Here is a 19,267-nt window from a genome sequence, read left to right as displayed (position 1 = left end):
AAAATCAAACTGCACAACTTGCGATCTGATTATGCAAACAGCCTTTCTGCAAAATTAATGATAGTTATACAGAACTCTTATATTCTCGTAAATATATTTTGAAAGAAGAGAATGAATATTTGCATATTATTGGTGGTTAATTAATGACCTCAGACTCGTCTTGCTGATGTGACCCGCGTTGTCACCAATATTTCAAATATCATTACATAATATTATTACATTGAAAATATGAATAGGTTAAAATGCTACGTTCAAAATATCTTACATGAGTATACTACTTTGTATTTTAAATATCAGTGTGAAAATTTTATTCGAAGACAACGTAATGCTTCTTTCCGCAATAACTTTGCGCCAATAGAACAAGATGGAATTAAGAACTGATAGTGAGAAAATGAGTGTCGTACTCCAAGAACTTAAAATGATTGCTTTAAACGTTGCTTTTGGCGTCAAGCTAACCTCAATGGCAGAAAGGCAGATAGCAACTGAATGTACAAAAAAACAAAAAAGCATGTTTAGCATCGCGTATTCCTTGCAGAAAAGCCTTTCGACGTTTAATGTTTGCACGACCAGTGATAACGTCAATCCTACGTCTGTTATATACTGCCAAAAAAATTCTTGTATGCATAAAAACCATTGCTAGCATAGTTAGTGTTATAAATACGGTTTGTATTACTTTCACTGTTCCTTGATCGATGAAATATATAAAAAAGTAGGCTCGTAACGAATGGACAAACCAAAGGATTAAAACGATTTTGAAAATACGTCTATTCGTTACTTTTTCCCTATGAAAAACTGGATGTATGACTGACAAATATATTTCAAAATTTAGAGCCAAAAATGTGACAACTGATGCAGACACAAGTATTTCAATTGCTAGGTTGCTCATCATGACATTAAAACATCTTTCATTTCCACGTATTTCCCTGCTCAGATGTAGCAAAAACAGCGGTTCTGCAATGAGTCCAGCTGCTAAGTCGTTTGAAGATAAAACCATTACAACGAAAAACGAAGTTTTCCGTTTTAACTGCGGCGATTTCCAAAACGCATGGATAGCTAGATAGTTGAGAACTATTATCAAGAGCGTTTGTATGAAATTGTAAGTTAAACAGACGACATGGTTGATATAGCATGGCCGGCAATGAAAGCCAGTGACAAGTAACAACTTTAAATTCTCCCAAACGCAATATTCCAAATATTTTTCAAATTCTGCAGTTGGTGTTGTAGACGTTTCGTTTCGCGTCATGTTTCTTCATTTCAAGAGCTCTATAATTGCTTAAACTGACTTTTGATAGCCTGGAATAATTTTTGTTTTATTTGGCCTATCATCTAAGACTAAGTGCCAGATGGTTAAATAGAAAAATGAGATAAAGACGTAATGACTCTTGGCAAATATGACAATATTGATATGGAAATGCCATCTATACATGTCTCTCCGGCTGTCTTTGAAACATCACTACTTCTATAATATGGATTTCACGTATTCCCATAACATCAAGCTTTTACGTTTTAAAGATTGGCTGTATATTGATGGGTCTAATATAATTAATCAAAAGATATTACTAGTTTTTCCTCAAGTCCCAAATTTGCATTTCAAAAAAAATGTGTACTTTTGAGATTACAAACTCGTCCACGTGACTTGAGGTAGCCGCCATCATGTCGCGCCATGTGTTCACATTCTTATCAGTAAAATTTGTGAAAATGTGATATTCTGTTTTCATCGTAATGCCGGCCTGCCGTCATGACAGACCAGGCTTTCAGGAGAAGGAAAAGATAAACAGATATGCAAAATACGATATTTTTTTAACTCCAAACGACGATGCAAAGGCTATTTTTTATCTATCATCAGTTCTATCCTATCAGTTCGAACTAAGTGCCCAGGAAACAAACGTTTTGCGCTACGTTTCACTACCATGTGATTGAGGTCGTCGCCAAATGTCGTCATGCACATGCACAATGCAACAACGAACACATAGCCTCATTAAACTAACGATCTGTTCGTCAAATAATTATAGACTAAACGTTGAAATTGATTATTTTTCATATCATGTTTGACCTCATTCAGTAATTAATAAGTCGCACCGTGTCACGTTCAACAAACGAGTTAACTTTTGATTAGTTTAATTCCCTCATCACGATATTTTCATGAGCATTTTTGGGCGGGGCTTCGAAATAAAAATTATGTATAGCTCTTTATATCCACGAACTTTTACTACCTCCAGCATTCTGTTTATATGAAGTGTAAATGCATGGTATACTTAATTCGGTATAGTGTTGATACTGTTAAAGGTGGATAAAATTCATCATCGAATATTAAAAATGTCAATTACTGACACTTATCATGACCAACTTTGGCAAGACGAACTCTGGGGGATTCTAGTAATAGCTATAGTTGTCTTAAGAAGGGCCTGGAGGTGAACTGCATCAGTCACATCACGTTGCTCACATCACTAATAATTAATTTTAATTATAAGAACGGCGGCTCTTATTTTTGGAGGCTTACTATTTTCTAGTGTTCGACAGACAAGACGAAGGACAGCATTACCATTTTGCGGCGAATTCCGAAGCTGAGTATAACGACTGGAATAAACATATAAAAAATGCAAGGTTAGTGTTAAGGCTATATGCGATTTTGTCTTTTGATGGATGTAAACGAGTGATAAGTTACTGATGTTCAAATAAGAGCTTTTATACACCAGAACATTCGTAACTAATTACTCGTTCACATCTATCAAAAGAAGAAAATCACACAAAATCGCAGCAAAAATCGCAAGTGTAAACGAGCCTTTAAGTTTTCATTGAACCGTAGCTTACATGACTATGCAGTATATATAATGATGATTGATTCTTGCAGCTACGAAAAGCTTAAAGAAAAATTACAAAAACTATGTGAACAGATTACCGAGATGACTGGTGAGGTAAACAATATTATAAACAATATCGTGTTGGGCATGGGCATGAACTGTGGGATGGGAAGTCAAGTCTATCCACAGCTAGTTATTATGCATATATCCGTTGGATTGCAAACTGCCCTTGTTAATTTTAGCACCCGTTACCGCATAACCATCCATTTCGTGATGATAACGACAGCGAGGTAAGCATTTGTTTACGTAAGTATATACCTGTGCCCATCTTTATACTCTGAGGTACCAGGTTAACCACCGGCCTCTTAATGCTTCAACAAGTGAACAACCTGGTCGGCATTATCGATTGATACGCCCGCGCCAGCTCTAGTTGGCGGAAACTTTGCGTCGATGAGAAAACATATAGTGCACATATAGTGGCAGCCTCACGGAGTGGTTGCTTCAGGAAGTTGCTCTCACGTGTTTGCGGCGGAATTTATCACATTTTTTCGTGCAATTTTAGCCTCCAAAACCACCAAAACCGCTTCACAAACCTCCGTTGCTGGAAATAAGCATGGGTAATGTTCATGTAAATTATAACTTTCGAGCATGTATAGAATTTTGAAAAACTCATTCTGAACAATATGTTAAGTAAAGCTAAATATTGTCAATTTATTACACAGCTTGCAATGATCTAAAACCAACTGTGGAGAATAAATATCCAAATGCAGTTATAGTTGTTAGTACTATGACCCCTCCTGGAGCAACTTGGTCCAGACTTGCACAGACTGAAATAATAGAGGTATTACAGCATGATCAGGACCTGTTGAGGCGATTTTTATCCAATACTGTTTTTGTCCAATTTTCCGTGTGCATGTTGGATTTTCTTGTGTTTTAGCAAAAACGTCACCCATATTTCTTGACGACTATAAGCATACCTTCTGGTGGAAATTACAGTGAGGTAACAAGACTAAAACTTGCTGTCTTTGATGTTCGCGACCGAGATAAAGAAGAGGCAAGTAGTTCACTAAATATAGTGTATGTAATTTTTTAACTTCAAACAAATCGTCTTATTGCACAAAACGTCAGGGTTCTTCTTCAAGTGAGATGAATTTTTTAGATGACTCATTTGGGTCAGGCAGTTTGTACAATCAAGGATATATTGGATTCCACGAATCAGAAAATTCAACTTTCTCTTACGTGAGTTCATCATTATGCTTTCCGAGAAGCAGAGAATAAATATTGGATGATATATAAACAAATACTAGTGTACCCTTTATAACATGCATGTTTCTTTTTTCGGACCCTTTACATGTTTCCGCGGTCAACAGTTTCAAAATGTCATGACAATTTCGAAATGTTGTCTGTTTTAGTGGCTTGGACTCTCCAACGGCCTCAGGGACAATAACATTTAGGCTGGAAGGTAAAATAATTTTTATCAAAATAGATCTAAAGATCAAAGATCAAAAGATCAAAGATCTTTCTTTCTTTTAACTGAGAAATCTTTCTAACTAACACAACAAAATGTCATACTATAATGCATGTATTTTAGGTTGAAACTGTTCAAGATACTTTGGTAGGTATATAAGGTTATTGTAATATAGATTGTATTATGCATCCTTGAAAGATTGGTCAAGTATTAATGATTGTATTTTTTTAATCTTTGAAATAAGATTTTTCACCTATTTTCAGGCGGACACTGATGGAACGTTCAGACCAAGATGTGGCTCAATAAACAAGTGCGTAAACGATAATCGTTTGAAGCAGTTGTGTTATAGGGTGCCTTAGGAAGATAGATCAAGGAGAGTGACGCCCGGTTATTATTGGTGTTTTTTTCATCTTCTATATAGACCGAAATTCGACAATATGTTACAAAGATCATTTAGATTTCCTACAATGTAAGTATTGCATGTGGTTTTACTGCAACGAAAGATCGCGTCATCATAATGGGTTGAAAAGTCAATTCGATACTTTTTAGCTTGGGTACAGAGGTGAAGTTTGTGGATATGATGGGCGAAAGCTTTCTGACGTTCAGAATTCCTCAACAATTACTGTAAGTCATGAGTAAATATGATATTTCATTTAGTAAAATGATTAGTTTTCGTCTCGAACTAAAATGTCGTTACCTATAGTTTACCGACTATATAATACGTTAAAATGTTTACCTTTTTGCAAATGCTTAAATACCGCGATATAATTTCAAATTTATAATCTGAATCATATAATATGCGTCGAGATCAAACTTCAGAAATTGATACGAGAAAAAGAAAGTATAGGTAGAAACAGTAAGAAAAAATATACGTATTCGTATTTTATTTCTATTGATGAGGCATGCATGCGCATATTTTTATTGATAATATGTTTAAACCATGCATGCATGCACGGATGTTTCTACAAGTTAATGAGTCATATAGCAAGTTCTTGAGTCGTATATTAGGGTTATTCAGCGGGACTGTTTCCACGACAAAATCAGCTGATTGATCTGTAACTAAAAAATATTTATAATGATTTTAAAATGGATTCAAAAACAGTGCACTTCTTCATTGCAGTCATGGACGCATGAGAATGATTTTTTAGTATTTCAAGGAGTGTATACATATATGTGAATTGGGAAAACGCCATCGTTGCACGAAAAATTTATTACCACAATATAATAGTATCATTTTTATTGTCTTACATTTTGTGGTCTGGACGTGCTTCGAGGTCGTCTTGATGTAAAACTCAATGGTCGCCTGGTAGTGCGATATTGCCTGATACGTCGGGTTGTACGGAAGACAAAACGCGTTGTTTGTCGTGGTGGTGTTGGTGTTTTTCTGTTGGTGTTTGTTGAACGGTCAGGAAGACCGCTGATGGTGTTGCCTTTATTCGCCTTGTTTCGTTGAAGAAATCTGTGCTCTAGCAGCTGTTGATTTTGAAATGAGGCTAACATCAATTCTGGGTGTTGGTGTCACTCGCCATGGTCCAAAATCTGCTCGGTACACATCTCCTATTCTTAAAAATTTGTTTTCTGATGGCTCGTCACCTTCGTTTTCTGATGATATATCGATTAGTTTGTTATCTGATGCTATTTCAGCTTCGTCTTCGAAAACATCATAATTCTCACCATATGTACATGGCAGCAAGAAAATTAGCAATAACGCGAACAGAATACTTTTCGAGTGAATCTTGTGGTATAATGCCATTGCCTTAATCCCCTGCCGAGCAGCTGGTATTACAACTATACATGCACTATTTCAACTTTTATATGAGATTTCGCCCTTCGGGCCATGATTGTCAACGCCCATGATACCTATTTCATTACAAAGATGCTTTAGGTTACCGTCTTCCTTTTTCATTTCATGTGCCAGACTTTCAAACTTATTTAAAGAGTGTCTGTTGGCAGGATGCATGCCATGCAACTTCTCGAAAAAACTCAACAAAGTCTTAATCTTCACTGGAATGAAACAGCGTATAAAGAAGCTTTTTCAATTGCTAGGTCGTTTTAAAAAGCATCTTTTTTGCTTTTTGCAAAATTTGGAATTAAGCATTTCATAGATCCAAGTAATATAATGAATATCTTTATTGAAACAAACCATTACTGAAGTGTATGCAAGTGAGACACAGTGTCACACATATATTCATCCCTGACTACTGGTTGCGCACTTTCGTTTACAAAATTCAATATATCTTCAGATTGCGATTTTGATGTTTTGCATGCATGAATGTCACTATATTTTAAGCATTGGCTTTCGTGGTTGTCAGGAAGAGAACAATCATAATCAGCAAAGGGCAATATAAAAATGTCATTTCGTGTGCGTCAAAACGTTTTTTTATTAGCTGCCGTAAGCATCCGCTCCTTATTTTCAAGTTTTCTTATAGAGTAGGGGATGTCTGCTGCATCATAAAGACCTTTCTCTATACTATATCTATATCACTGTCTGTAAATGTGACCTTGAACGTCTTAGACGTCCGAAGATGATGAAATAATACCTTTCAAGAACGCAAATAACTAAAAGTCATTATTACCATTGTGATTATCGTTGTTTCCATTGCATGCAGTCATTATTATTATAACTGTATAATCTGTATTAGTAGAATCATACTAGCATACTATTGCAAATGCTGAAATTTGATTGGCTACTCTACTCGCTATCTAATTGTTGATAGATAGCGAGTACGCAAACAGTCGCATTTCTGGCGTATTTTTTAGAAAAATGGCCTCCGGCTCGCGGTTTTCTGAGGTTTCTGAGGATGAACTTGATTGAGGATGAACTGATTCTACTAAAACAATTAGATTACTTGCTCTCAATTTCTATGAGGTGATAGTTGATGAGGGCGAAGCCCGAAATCTCGAGCTCGTAATCTAATTGTTAATTAGATATACTTGTGGCAATAGTAATATTAACATATGGCCTGGCCTAAACCACGAAATTTATTCGTTAATTTAGTGATCGTGTTTTTCATGCTTTCTTGTTGTTTGATACAAAATATCATGAATCTCTACCTGCTCAAAACCACGGAATATATGCATGCAGCAGGGCTCCTATAGCTATATGCCTTACGACGTGTCTCTCTGATTTCATTGCAGTCGACTTTGCAGGGTAATGGCGGTTTTGTTTGAAATTTTAATTATGCATGACATTATATGGCATTGTAGCAGTATTCAGGGGCTTTTACGGAGGCAAACTAGGAAATAGTTAAGAATGAGGAGACGACATAAAACTGCAATACAACTCATTAACTATGTTGAGGTAGATTTATGCAAAAAAATGTACCTTTCTCATCACGTGTCTATTGTATTTTGGACAGATAAACCAATAGCAATCTTATAATTAAAATATTTTCAAGTCAAGGTTGAGGAGCTTAGCAAGACAAATGCCATTGGTAAATTTGGCTCAAATACAATATAGACACGTGACGAGAAAGGAACGAAGTTGTTGTGAGAAATGAGTTGTATTATACTTTAATTTAGTCTTCAACCATGTATATTTTATTAACTGTGGTCTAAGAAATAGGTTACTTTATTTGGACATTCATGACTCTATTCTTTAGCATCTATCAGGAAGATAATCGATGATGGCAGCAATTGTGAACGAGTCTTTAACAAAAACAACAATAGTGAGACATGGATATTAGTAATTGCCTTGCAAATTTGGCGGATATTATTTAGAGGAGTGCATAAACTTTGCTTGGCCTGCTCCCTTGTGTCGTATTGAAACTTTTCACTATTCGGCCTGGATGTGTTCGTATAAGTTCGGACTAGCTAAGTCTAAGGTATCCCAAATTGTTCTAAATGAATAATTACCAAGACAAAAACACTTTTGTTTTTCTGCATGTTTATTATTTTAACACTTTATCATTTATTGCAAAAAGAATTCTAGAAGTTCCCAGTGACTATATAAATGCATGAATATTAGTTATGTATGCACGCAGTTCAAAAGATATTTAGCCTAATAATTTCCCGATACATCTACGCCCATAGCATCTATATTTCTATAACGTGATCTGTAACCACAAACACAATCCAATGCCCGTTGGTAACATATCCATTGAGGAATATTTGATCTACGACATGAAGCATATGTTGCGCAGCACCGTTGACAACCAGTATAGATTGGTAAAACACAAACATAACTTTGCTGGAAGATCGTTCGCCTAGGAACCACGCACGTTAGACCACAGTCAAATGGACAAACCTGAAAGAAGATTAAATATTTTTGGGTTATTTTTTGTTTATTAAAGACACGCATGCATTGCAATGATTGCATATAGTATTTAATATGAAAATATAGAGATACTTAGGGTTATTCGCCATTATAGGCGATAAATAAGGCTATCGTTGAAAGCATGCACAAATAATGTTTACGAGAGATTTAACTCTAACAGTCTAACTGCATGGCTTATAATAACATCGCATAACTCACACTCGGCCGGAAAGTAGGTCTTGGCCTTCTTGTGGGTCTTGGTGGTCTTGTTATTCTTGTTATTCTTCTTGACGTTGCTCGTCTTGATCTGAACCTTCGAAACCTGAGCCTTCGTGTTGTGCTAAAGCCCAAAGTAGGCGTTGCTCGTGGTGTTGGAGTTTGCTGAACGCCTGCTGCTGTCCGTGATGGTTGAATCAAACTTGGTGTCACTCGTATATGATCTTCTTGGTACTCTTCGTCAATATTCGACCATTCGTTTTCCGATGGTAAACCTTCTGCTTCGTCTTTGAAGTCATAACTCTCACCACGGGTGCAAACCAATAGAACAACTGTCAGCAAAGCGAACAGAAGAGTTTTGGAGCGAAAGGCTGCCATTGTCCAACTCTAGATCTGGTCAACTGAACCCCTGCACCTTTTTCTGTTCTTATATACACGAGGTATATATGGACCTTTTGTACATGCCAATATCACTCAGTGATTTGCATGGATGAATGAGTTCACTTCATTTTAATTACAAATAATATTTCCGTTTCATCTTTCCTGTTGTCCCCTATTTCTGCGACATTTGGATGCCTGCGCGACTGATGACGTATGTAGGAATAAATGCCGTTACATCAGCAAAATTTGAACGGAATCCTGAGTGTGTACGCTGGTTTCAACTATTGTGTAATACTGCTTTGTGATATTGCTCATGAAAAAGTCATAATTTCTAAACAATATGAATTGTTTAGGATTAAGTATATGATTAATGAAGCCTCATTATATGAAGGTATTTGAGGAGCCTTCTCACGAAGTGGAGTGTCTTGTTTTTCACACATCAAACAAAGACCATCAGTCAAACATATGCAAAATTTTTACGAGAATGGGGAACTCAGCTCCAGTGAACATACAAGAAAAATGTTCAATAACAGGCTAAAATAAATGTCCTATCTGGATATTTTGTTGATATTTTAATCGACCCGCATGTTTGTATTAATATTGTTATTATATTAATACTAATTACTCATTTGCCAAGAGATGCATGAACGTTGAGCTGAATAAGCGGATTCATTGCGTTTACGTACCATTGTTTACACGGATTATAAATTTGCAAATAAAGAAAGAGACATCCTGTTATGTTCGGCATTGCTCTGAGGGGCTGAAAGGCAATATTGTTAAACTAAAACTATCCCGGCCTATTGCTACGTAATATCTCTTTTAAGCCTTCTTTATAGATCGATAGACGATACAATTTATCAACTCCATGGAGCCCATTTCCATTCTTGACTATACTTGACTAGCCCAGGCATATGATCGCAGGTGTTCTTCAAGAGTCTATCTTGTAAAACCTTACTGCGAGTGTTATTTGTATTTCAAATGATGAAATCTTTCTCCTCTTTTGTCTCATAAAAACATTACCATGAATGCCATAAATATACAAAATACAAAATTACCATAAATATACAAAAAAACAAACCTAAATTTACTATACTCATTGATGAGCCGATATAATAACAATATAAATAAACCTTTTTTAAAACGTAAAATGTAAAACAAATTTAATATTTTCCCTTATTGCGCGAACTGAGCAGCTTAACTAATTATCGGGAGGAGGTTTAGCCACTAATAATACTCCACATGTCTATCTTATACATATCCACATCTATTCTACGTTGCATTATAGGGCTATCACACACGCATGCAACTTCATGACGAAATGTGAAAGAATTGACTAACTTTTTTAATGCATGAAACTGCACTGCTTATAGTTAATAATGCAATGATTAAAAGAATTGTGCAATCGTGAACAGCGATCATAATCTCTTATTGCCTCTTACAGGAAGGTTTTCATATCTGAAGAAAAGCAAAAGATTTTAGACTTAAATAATCTTGGCGACGTAAGTGCCATATCGACAACTTGTATTTTCCCACAGTTAGCAGTGTGATTATTTTCATTAATTGCATGCATGGCGGGCTCAATTTTGACCCATGCTTATGTGTCTCATGCAGTGAACTGTAATAAATAACTGTCATATTCATTTCACTGGTCTTATGTTTGAAATCTAATTTCTGACGCTAACCCGACAGGTTTTCTTCATAGGATGCGCGGATAGTCTGATCTATATATATTATAATTGCGAGGCAAAGTCCAGTATCTGTCTGAAGTTTGTCTGAGCCCTCTTGTCAATATTACATATTATTCATTACAAGTTTTCATGATTATTTGGTACAAATTGCATGGTTCGCTCAAAATGAAATTTCCCTATTTCAAAATATATAAATGTGTTTTTTAAAACCCTTTCAGTCGGGAAAATTTAAATTTTCGAAATGTCTGGTAGTTTTAGTAAAACACGAAACTGTAGGGTCTGGAGTACCTATAATATAAGCAATTTTTTTATGATTTATCAGGTTATCTTCGCTCTTAACGTTGATGTTTTAAATTTCAATTCATAGTTAAACTCGGATTGGGACAATGTGCGTCAGGAAATTCTCGACAACCATTTTAAATTAGTCAGTAATTATACTGCATCATTTCGTCATCTGAATAATTTGAGAGGTGCGAAAATTTGATCACTTGCAGTAATAATAGAAACACTTACTTTTAAATTTCATATTCTTTTGTCATATTGCCATTTTAATAAATGTTGAGGAATGACCATGCATACAATGTTGGTCACATGTAGCTACCACCCCCAATTACCTATTCCACATGCAGAGTTGCAAAAGAGTTCAACCTTCCTCCGGTAGGATTTCAAGTTTTGAAAACCTTCCTAGCTCAAAATGACGTTACGTCATGCCGTGAGTCAAGTGGCAACCAGCATAAACAAATATTTGTTTTTTTGGTACATGCATGTGATCAATGAGAGTGCTCAACTTTTAACCTTCCTCACAAACCTCATTCAAAGCAAACCTTCCTCCGGGTGGTACCCGCGTACCCGCAGCTTTTTTGCAACTCTGTCCACATGCTGTCATCAGTGTAATGTCACAATATCACATCCATTACGTGTTCACCATGCGATGTTGAACATGACCTGTAGAGAGCTCCTTGCTGAGTAGCGGAGAAAATCCAGGCGTAACTGACGGGCAAACGAAAGCGTGTAACGCTCGCTTCCCATTCACTCCTGATAGTTGAAAATTCTCTTCTTCGTCCTAATTTACGACGTATTGAATTTATTGGATTTTTTCAGAAAGGCAAGATGTAGGGGTGTCATCTTGGCGTAATTTTAAACCAAGCAGCCTGAAGACGGACAAGACCTTGGCGTTTGTTACAACAAACTTACATTTGCAAAGACTTAAAGTCATAGATGGGACGAATGGTATTAATTTTTTCTCCTATATTTTGCTCAGTATATCCGGCCTGATAGCAATATACTGTTATAGCAATATTGTATACCTAAAATATTTTTACAAACATTCCAACATTTAATGCATTTCTTCGATGATCACGTAATTTGGGCCTCGCTCTCATGAATCACAAGGGATTAAGGGTCGACACTGAAAGTCAAGCTCTTATATATATGCAATCGATACGGCGTGATGTAGATCTTTGACTCGATGAGTTTGAGTGTGATTGTCTCTCAATCCAATATAGAAGGACTCCCAAAACCAAATGTATTAATGATGTAATCATCGAAAGAGCGTTTCACTTATTTTTTTCGCCAATGTCTTTATTTAGAACAAGGCTATGATGTGGTTACGTTTGGGGCTCCATCGGCTCATTCAATGAAGTACAGTAAAGGAGGGTTGAGAAGACTTCTAGGAAACCTGAGAGAAGCTTATTTTACGTACGTAAAAACACCTTGCTTTACTTCCGATTCGTAAAACGTGTAGTGTGTGTATAACGCATGCGCGAAGATCTTTGACTAGCTTACCATCTTGTTTTGGCGTAATAACACTCTCTGCATCTCTCTGTTTGGGTTTATGTTCAGGCAAAGTGGAGGTGACAACAGAGCAAACCGAGCTAAGAATAAAAGAAGTAAGGGATTGTCCGTTATTTATGTTTTGATTTTTACTGATATTTTTAATAATAAGGGTTAAAGGATAAAATCGAAGCCAAACACATGACGCAATCGCAATATTAATTAATTACCATTAATTCATGTATCTTCAATAATATGCTGCATTCTCATAACAAATAAATTTCTTTGTACACTTTTTTAGTTGAACTGGAACTGTTGAAACATGCATTTAAGGATATATGTAAAAATTTTAAAAGGTATAAAATATGATTCCGATATAAGTACTGCTGTTTTTTATCTGCCCAAGTAACGCATAGCGCCAGCGCCTCCGTTGCAGGATCGGGCATGGAACTATGACATACAGGGCCGCTATTCGCATGCAAGTGGCTTCCTATTTGCGGTTTAAACAAATACTACATCATTTGTATGCTCATTGTGAGCATATTTTATCTACAAATTATTTATATATAATCAGCTGTCCTACGCTTGTCATCATTTTAGCGCTTTAGCCAATAACAACTTGGAGGAGGTCATCGAACTCTCAACAAAGTTGCACGAAAAGGTGAGTTATACCAAAGACCAAGAATATACCTCTTCGGTTATTTCTTGTGAACCTGGCAAGTTGATCTGCTTTTGTACAACGGCGAGACGCCTCGAGACACGACCATTTTAAAACAAAACTTGAGTAATGATCCGATAATAATGGTTTTGTGTCTTAACCTTGTTTTTTTATTTCCCATGCATGCTTTTCATGTATTTCCCATTGAACTTCTCATGTAGGTGAACGATCTTCTAAAATACTATGAAATGACGTTTATCATCGATTCTCTTGTTTCGTTGAGTACATCCCGTCCAATTCCATCCACGGCTTCAACTTCTCGTGAAGAATATGGTGAGAAATACACATACAAAGGTAGAATGAACGTATTTCCTATATATAAGATTTCGTAATTCGTTTTGTGGTATATGTGTGGGATAATTTTTATCACCCTATATATTTTATATCACCTTTATCCCACATGTCCCTAACTGTGTGTATATGCATGGATTAACTTAACTTGGCGAATGCGGAGCAAATTGGAATAGACTAGAAATAGTTATCGGGATTACGAGATGCATGCGTGGGTTGAAAATGAGATCATCTTGCATGGGAGAAAGTCACATTCAGTAAATGACCAAGCAGTGGTAATGTAGTACCTAACTTAAGTAATAAATTTTCATATATTCTTTAGGCCTAAATGATTTTCAACCTGAATCGGAGGATGCCGATGACCCCGAATGCCAGGTATTTTTGATTCACTAACATGCAGACTGACCGCAAATAAACTGAATAACTTGGCTTGGCACAAATAAACCGACTGATTGGATATAGGAAGAGAATAAATCGGACGTTTTTCATGTAAATTACTCTTCGATAGGTTCTGCGTAATTCTATTGAAAGTTCAGTGGCGCAGATTCTAAAAATGATTAATGAATTGAATAAAGAAAGTCCGCTAATTTTGAATGGTAGGTTTTCCGTATAGCCTCACGAAATTCCTTTACTTTCAAAGTGTCATAATAGAGTTGTCCAATTGGGATCAAGCGTTTTTGAGTGAGTTGTTTTGTAAGCTAGTAGCTATAAACTACGTTTTATCTTAGACTTAGCAAAGAAAAGTTGGCGAACGATAGGAGAGAAGACTTTGGATTCCGTGGTAGATGATGTTTACTATTTTGTTGACGCTCTTATTAAGAAATTAAATTTGGGAATGATTTTCGTTCTACTTCAGGTCAGTAAAGTTATCGACACAAGTTACTGTAAGCCCCATGCAGAGGGAGATAAGATATAATGCGTATTAACATTATAATAGAAAAATCTTTCGTCTCTAATTTCCATATATTTTTGTGGCATATATATTTGTATTGTGTTTGCATGTGTAATACCTGGCAAAGGTTATAGCGACATCTTCTCTTAAATAAACTTTTGGAAATATTTATTATTTTATTCAGGAAGAATCGCGTCATGCCCAGACTATGCAAGACCTCCGTCAACGTCGCGATATTTGTCTTTCACAGGCAGTAAGTTATTCAATGTATAAACTCTGTCATGCGAAGAATCTTCGACTGGCCCCCTTTAATGTAATAAGAATAGTCATGTCAGGGATTTCTAAATTGAAAAGCAATGTATAGATCTGATTTTATTTTGTATCAGCTAGTGGGCAATATATAGGTTACGTTATTACTCCGCCTGCGTATGCGCAGCGGAGTCTTAAAATGCCATGGTCTTTTTTCCTTTTCGTCGTTTTGGGCGACAGAAGTTGGCATTTCTACAGGTAACCCAAAACAACTTCATTTTTGACCGAGAAGCCCCTGGGTTACACGGTCCACGGATGACTTATGTTCATCAGTTGGCATGCAGGCGGAGTGAACGCTTTGAGCAGGCGTCTTGTTGAGTTTATTTTTATATATAGTAGATCAAGGGTGATATAAATTAAACCGTTTTATGGTAACGTTTTAAGGTAACGGCACTCATTTGTGGATTTGAAGCTAAAATTTACACATCACTATTTGACGCAAGTTTCATGAAACAACTTTGTGAGATTGGTGTTCTTGCTGAATTTGAATGTCTTCTGAGTACTTACGGTTAGTTATTAGAATTAAGAAAGGAAAGTATATCTATGTTTTTATTTCTTTTCTTGCGAATGTACATGCACGAGTGTAACCGAAATTAATCGTAACTTCATGCATGTGTAGTCGTAATTTCTGTGGGAAGAAAATTCTTCCATTGGCATCGAATTTCAATAATATCAGCGTTGACCGCGCAAAATCTAATTGTTTCTGAAGTACACTTACATTTTACCAGCACGTATATTTGTTTAATACGAAGTTTCTGCACTTACGGTGCATGGAACTCTTTCTGTCTATTTTTTTACCTCTGCGTGGAGATATATAAGAAGGGTGTTCCTTGCGATTTACACTGCATGTTTTAGCAATTCAAGTTATTGACACATGCAAATTCGCACTGGACAAACTCAGCGAAGGCTGATTAAAGCTAAATTTCAAACTGGGTGCAAAATATCCGTGACTATATAACGCATTTTTGTTCTAGTATTTGCTATTTAGCGATCCTGGTTTCAGTATTTTGCATACACTTCAACATTGCGACCATGCAAGCGTCTGCATGTTGTGGTCTGTTTTACGCCTAAATCGTTTTTAATATTTCTATTTTTTAGGTGATGAAATGGGAATGTTAGAAGACATGTCCATTGCAATACGCGATCTTTCATGTGTCAAATTTAAGGTTCTTTACCATAAATGTGACTGATCATTTACAAGCGCACTTTATTAGGATGCAGTAAAGGGACAAGGGATAACGTGAGGTTAAAGAATGAAGATTCCTCATGGGCTTTATTTTGGCGATAACAGAACAGCTAGTCCAGAAAACAGCGTCATTATGCAATGTGTTGACCAAGTCTTATAACTCTTATATCTTTCTTTATATTTCCTTAAGCGAACTTTTCATCATCTTTTTTTTCAGTTCGCTTGCTCTGATAGAAACGATTCCCTACGTCACTGGAACAAGGTATAATACAATTGCAAGCGCACGATATCATACGGCTTTAAGGCTGATGTTTGGTAGTATCCAAATTTACATCTCTCAAAAGAAGAATTGCATTGCAAGTTGCAGGAAAATTGCACGTGTAACAGGGCCTTTAGTATCATGCTAATTATTAAACTCCCTGACGATTTCTTTTGCCTGTTAATAAAACAGGTGCATGGATACCGTTGCATATATAGTACATATATTTGTGTATCTTTTTCAAGGGCTAATATTCATGTTACCAACTCCTCGAAACAGAATATTTCTGTTATTTACCCAAAGAATTGCAAGAAGGAAAATTAATACAAGTTTCTCCAGTTATTTTCACTCAAGGGATCAACGAACATGCGACTTAGCTGAAAGGTGACTGTAATGATTATACCGTACATCCCCATTCATGTATGATAAAAACCATTGAAAGATCTTGTATAATTACACAGTATTCACTCAGTAACCTCGTTTAAAGCGGGGTGCATGTTTTTTAAATTGAAACACCTTATTATCTTGTATACGTAGTATCTTCAAAGATCGCAGGCTTGATAATAGTTAATTAGTTATAACCTGGGTGTAAAACTCTTAGATCTTACAGCAAGTATAGCTAAAAGCAAAAGAACACAAAGATGAAGAGATCTAGTAAAACTAGAGCTAGATAGGATCAGAGCATTCGTGTGTTTTTTTGATGCTACTGCCCTGCAATACGAGTTTTACTGTTTTCGTAAAAACACTTCCATCCATCCTATAAAACAAATAATCTTTTCTTTCGTGACGTAACCGCATATTTATTTAAAAAGGTTTGGAGACACCTCACTTCAAGAAGCAATCAACGATGAACATTTCAGTTACATACATTTATACTACGAAAAAATTCCGAGAAATTTCCCTGAAGATCTGGAATATGAGGTGGAAAGCCATGACAACGAGTCACCAGAATGAGTTTGCTTCTAAACGATTTCTGGCACATAGAAGATGTGCATGTGGCTTAGGGTGATTATCATGTAGTTAGACGTGCGATCATCTTTGTACCAGATGAAATTCCATGTCCTTGAAGAATTGGATGATACTTTTCTTTAATTAGGATCCTATTATATCTTTCATATTGCCAACCGAGCATGACCAAAGCAGCTAAAAGTTTGCTTGAGTAGGATTTAGTTTCTTCGAACCTCTCCAAGGTTAGTTGCATACCACCTTTTAAATTCTCACATCTTCTGCGATCTTACGAGGAAAGAATCCTTCAATACTTAATGGAACTATTTGTCCTTGTGCACCATCACTTTGCCCTTTTTCCTACCCATCTTGGGCAGTGTAAAGGAATGAGAACTTTATTTTGTTATAATTTAGATCATTAGGACCAAAACAGTGTGCAATTAATATAGTTTACAGCAGACTGAAACACTAGCACGCATGTCTTAACTCCAATACGCTGCCAGGATTTAATACTGGAATTCTACAACGACTGGACTCAAACTTTTGCCTCCTACTGTATATGTATATGATATGTATATGTATATGTATATAGTATATGTATATGTATATGTATATGTATATGATATGTTTGTATATGTATATGTATAATGTATATGTATAGTATATGTATATGTATATGTATAGTATATGTATATGTATATGTATATGTATATGTATATGTATGTATATGTATAATGTATATGTATATGTATTGTTATGTAATGTATGTATATGTTATGTATAGTATATGTATTTATGTATATGTATATGTATATGTATATGTATATGTATATGTATATGTATAGTATATGTATATGTATGTATATGTATATGTATATGTATATGTATATGTATATGTATATGTATATGTATATGTATATGTATATGTATAGATATGTAATGTAATGTATATGTATATGTATGTATGTATAGTATGTATATGTATATGTATATGTAATGTATAGTATATGTATATGTTATATGTATATGTATACGTATTGTATATGTATATGTATATGTATGTATATGTATATGTATATGTATATGTATATGTATATGTATATGTATATGTATATGTATATGTATATGTATATGTATATGTATATGTATATGTATGTATATGTAATGTAATGATATGTATATGTATATGTATATGTATATGTATGTATATGTATATGTATATGTATATGTATATGTATATGTATATGTATATGTATATGTATATGTATATGTATATGTTATATGTTATGTATAATGTATATGTATATGTATATGTATAATGTAATTATAATGTAATGTAATGTATATGTATAATATGTATATGTATATGTATATGTATATGTATATGTATATGTATATGTATATGTATTATAGTATATGTATATGTATATGTATATGTTATGTATATGTATATGTATATGTATATGTATATGTATATGTATATGTATATGGTATATGTATATGTATATGTATTGTATATGTATATGTTATGTACATGTATATGTATATGTATATGTATGTATATGTATTATAAAGTATACTGAAACTTTTAGCCGCCGGCGTTGACTGCAATTACAGAATAAAATAACATTTGAAGTTTTTTCTTTGTCTGTGAAGATTTTGAACTGTTTTAATCGTTTGAAATTTCGATTTTAAACCGTTACTTAATTGCTGGCATGGTATAATGCAGCAAAATTGAACGAGCAATGTTTACCCTAGCTTTGTGATTATTTTTGTATTGAATGATGGAAACTTTAAGACTGATTTGAGTTTTGTGTCATTTCATAATATAAGTTTAGGTCAGGTTAACTCAGGAAATTGTGTACTTGGTTTGAAATAGCGAGGGTTGCTGCATGCATGTATTTCTAGTTTAATGCGTAAATACGCTGTCACTCGTGCAGAATATCTGTTCATGTAAATCATCATTGCCATGCGTAAATACGCTTAAAATATAATAACTATTTCGTGATGCAAATGTTTTTGATTCTACACGATTAAATCGTGTCGTACGGGATGTATGGTCACATATACCCCCATTTTATATAC

At 35.1% G+C, this 19,267-nt stretch overlaps 3 protein-coding genes across 3 annotated transcripts; 2 read left to right on the top strand and 1 right to left on the bottom strand.

Moving 5' to 3' along the window:
* Positions 1 to 364: 364 nt before the first annotated feature.
* Positions 365 to 4,044, top strand: LOC114544654. Its single transcript, XM_028563235.1, has 8 exons — positions 365 to 488; positions 2,511 to 2,604; positions 2,852 to 2,915; positions 3,044 to 3,091; positions 3,364 to 3,418; positions 3,524 to 3,642; positions 3,739 to 3,855; positions 3,961 to 4,044. The coding sequence occupies exons 1-8, from the start codon at positions 365 to 367 to the stop codon at positions 4,042 to 4,044; spliced, it is 705 nt and encodes a 234-aa protein (XP_028419036.1).
* A 206-nt stretch (positions 4,045 to 4,250) lies between these two features.
* On the top strand, positions 4,251 to 16,240 carry LOC114544653 (type I inositol 3,4-bisphosphate 4-phosphatase-like; the record flags this gene model as incomplete). The annotated part of the gene is made up of 20 exons (XM_028563234.1): positions 4,251 to 4,263; positions 4,393 to 4,416; positions 4,533 to 4,579; positions 4,691 to 4,738; positions 4,819 to 4,893; positions 10,563 to 10,620; positions 11,177 to 11,279; positions 11,911 to 12,039; positions 12,399 to 12,507; positions 12,652 to 12,698; positions 12,884 to 12,938; positions 13,183 to 13,243; positions 13,462 to 13,594; positions 13,914 to 13,966; positions 14,100 to 14,187; positions 14,320 to 14,447; positions 14,668 to 14,736; positions 15,177 to 15,300; positions 15,891 to 15,958; positions 16,196 to 16,240. Coding segments are annotated over exons 4-20 (1,377 nt in total), but the record flags the coding sequence as incomplete, so codon positions are not given.
* LOC114544655 lies at positions 8,145 to 9,129 on the bottom strand. Its single transcript, XM_028563236.1, has 2 exons — positions 8,744 to 9,129; positions 8,145 to 8,515 (listed from the first exon to the last, which is right to left on the bottom strand). Exons 1-2 carry the CDS (start codon positions 9,116 to 9,118, stop codon positions 8,270 to 8,272), a joined length of 621 nt encoding a protein of 206 aa, XP_028419037.1. The 5' UTR covers positions 9,119 to 9,129; the 3' UTR covers positions 8,145 to 8,269.
* Positions 16,241 to 19,267: the final 3,027 nt, after the last annotated feature.

The sequence above is a fragment of the Dendronephthya gigantea genome, unplaced genomic scaffold (assembly GCF_004324835.1).
Source record: "Dendronephthya gigantea isolate DGI-Jeju-01 unplaced genomic scaffold, DenGig_1.0 000894F, whole genome shotgun sequence".
In the NCBI taxonomy this organism is placed as follows: Eukaryota; Metazoa; Cnidaria; class Anthozoa; order Malacalcyonacea; family Nephtheidae; genus Dendronephthya; species Dendronephthya gigantea.
The sequence above is the reverse complement of the archived record's forward strand: the minus strand, read 5'-3'. Positions and strand labels throughout refer to the sequence as shown.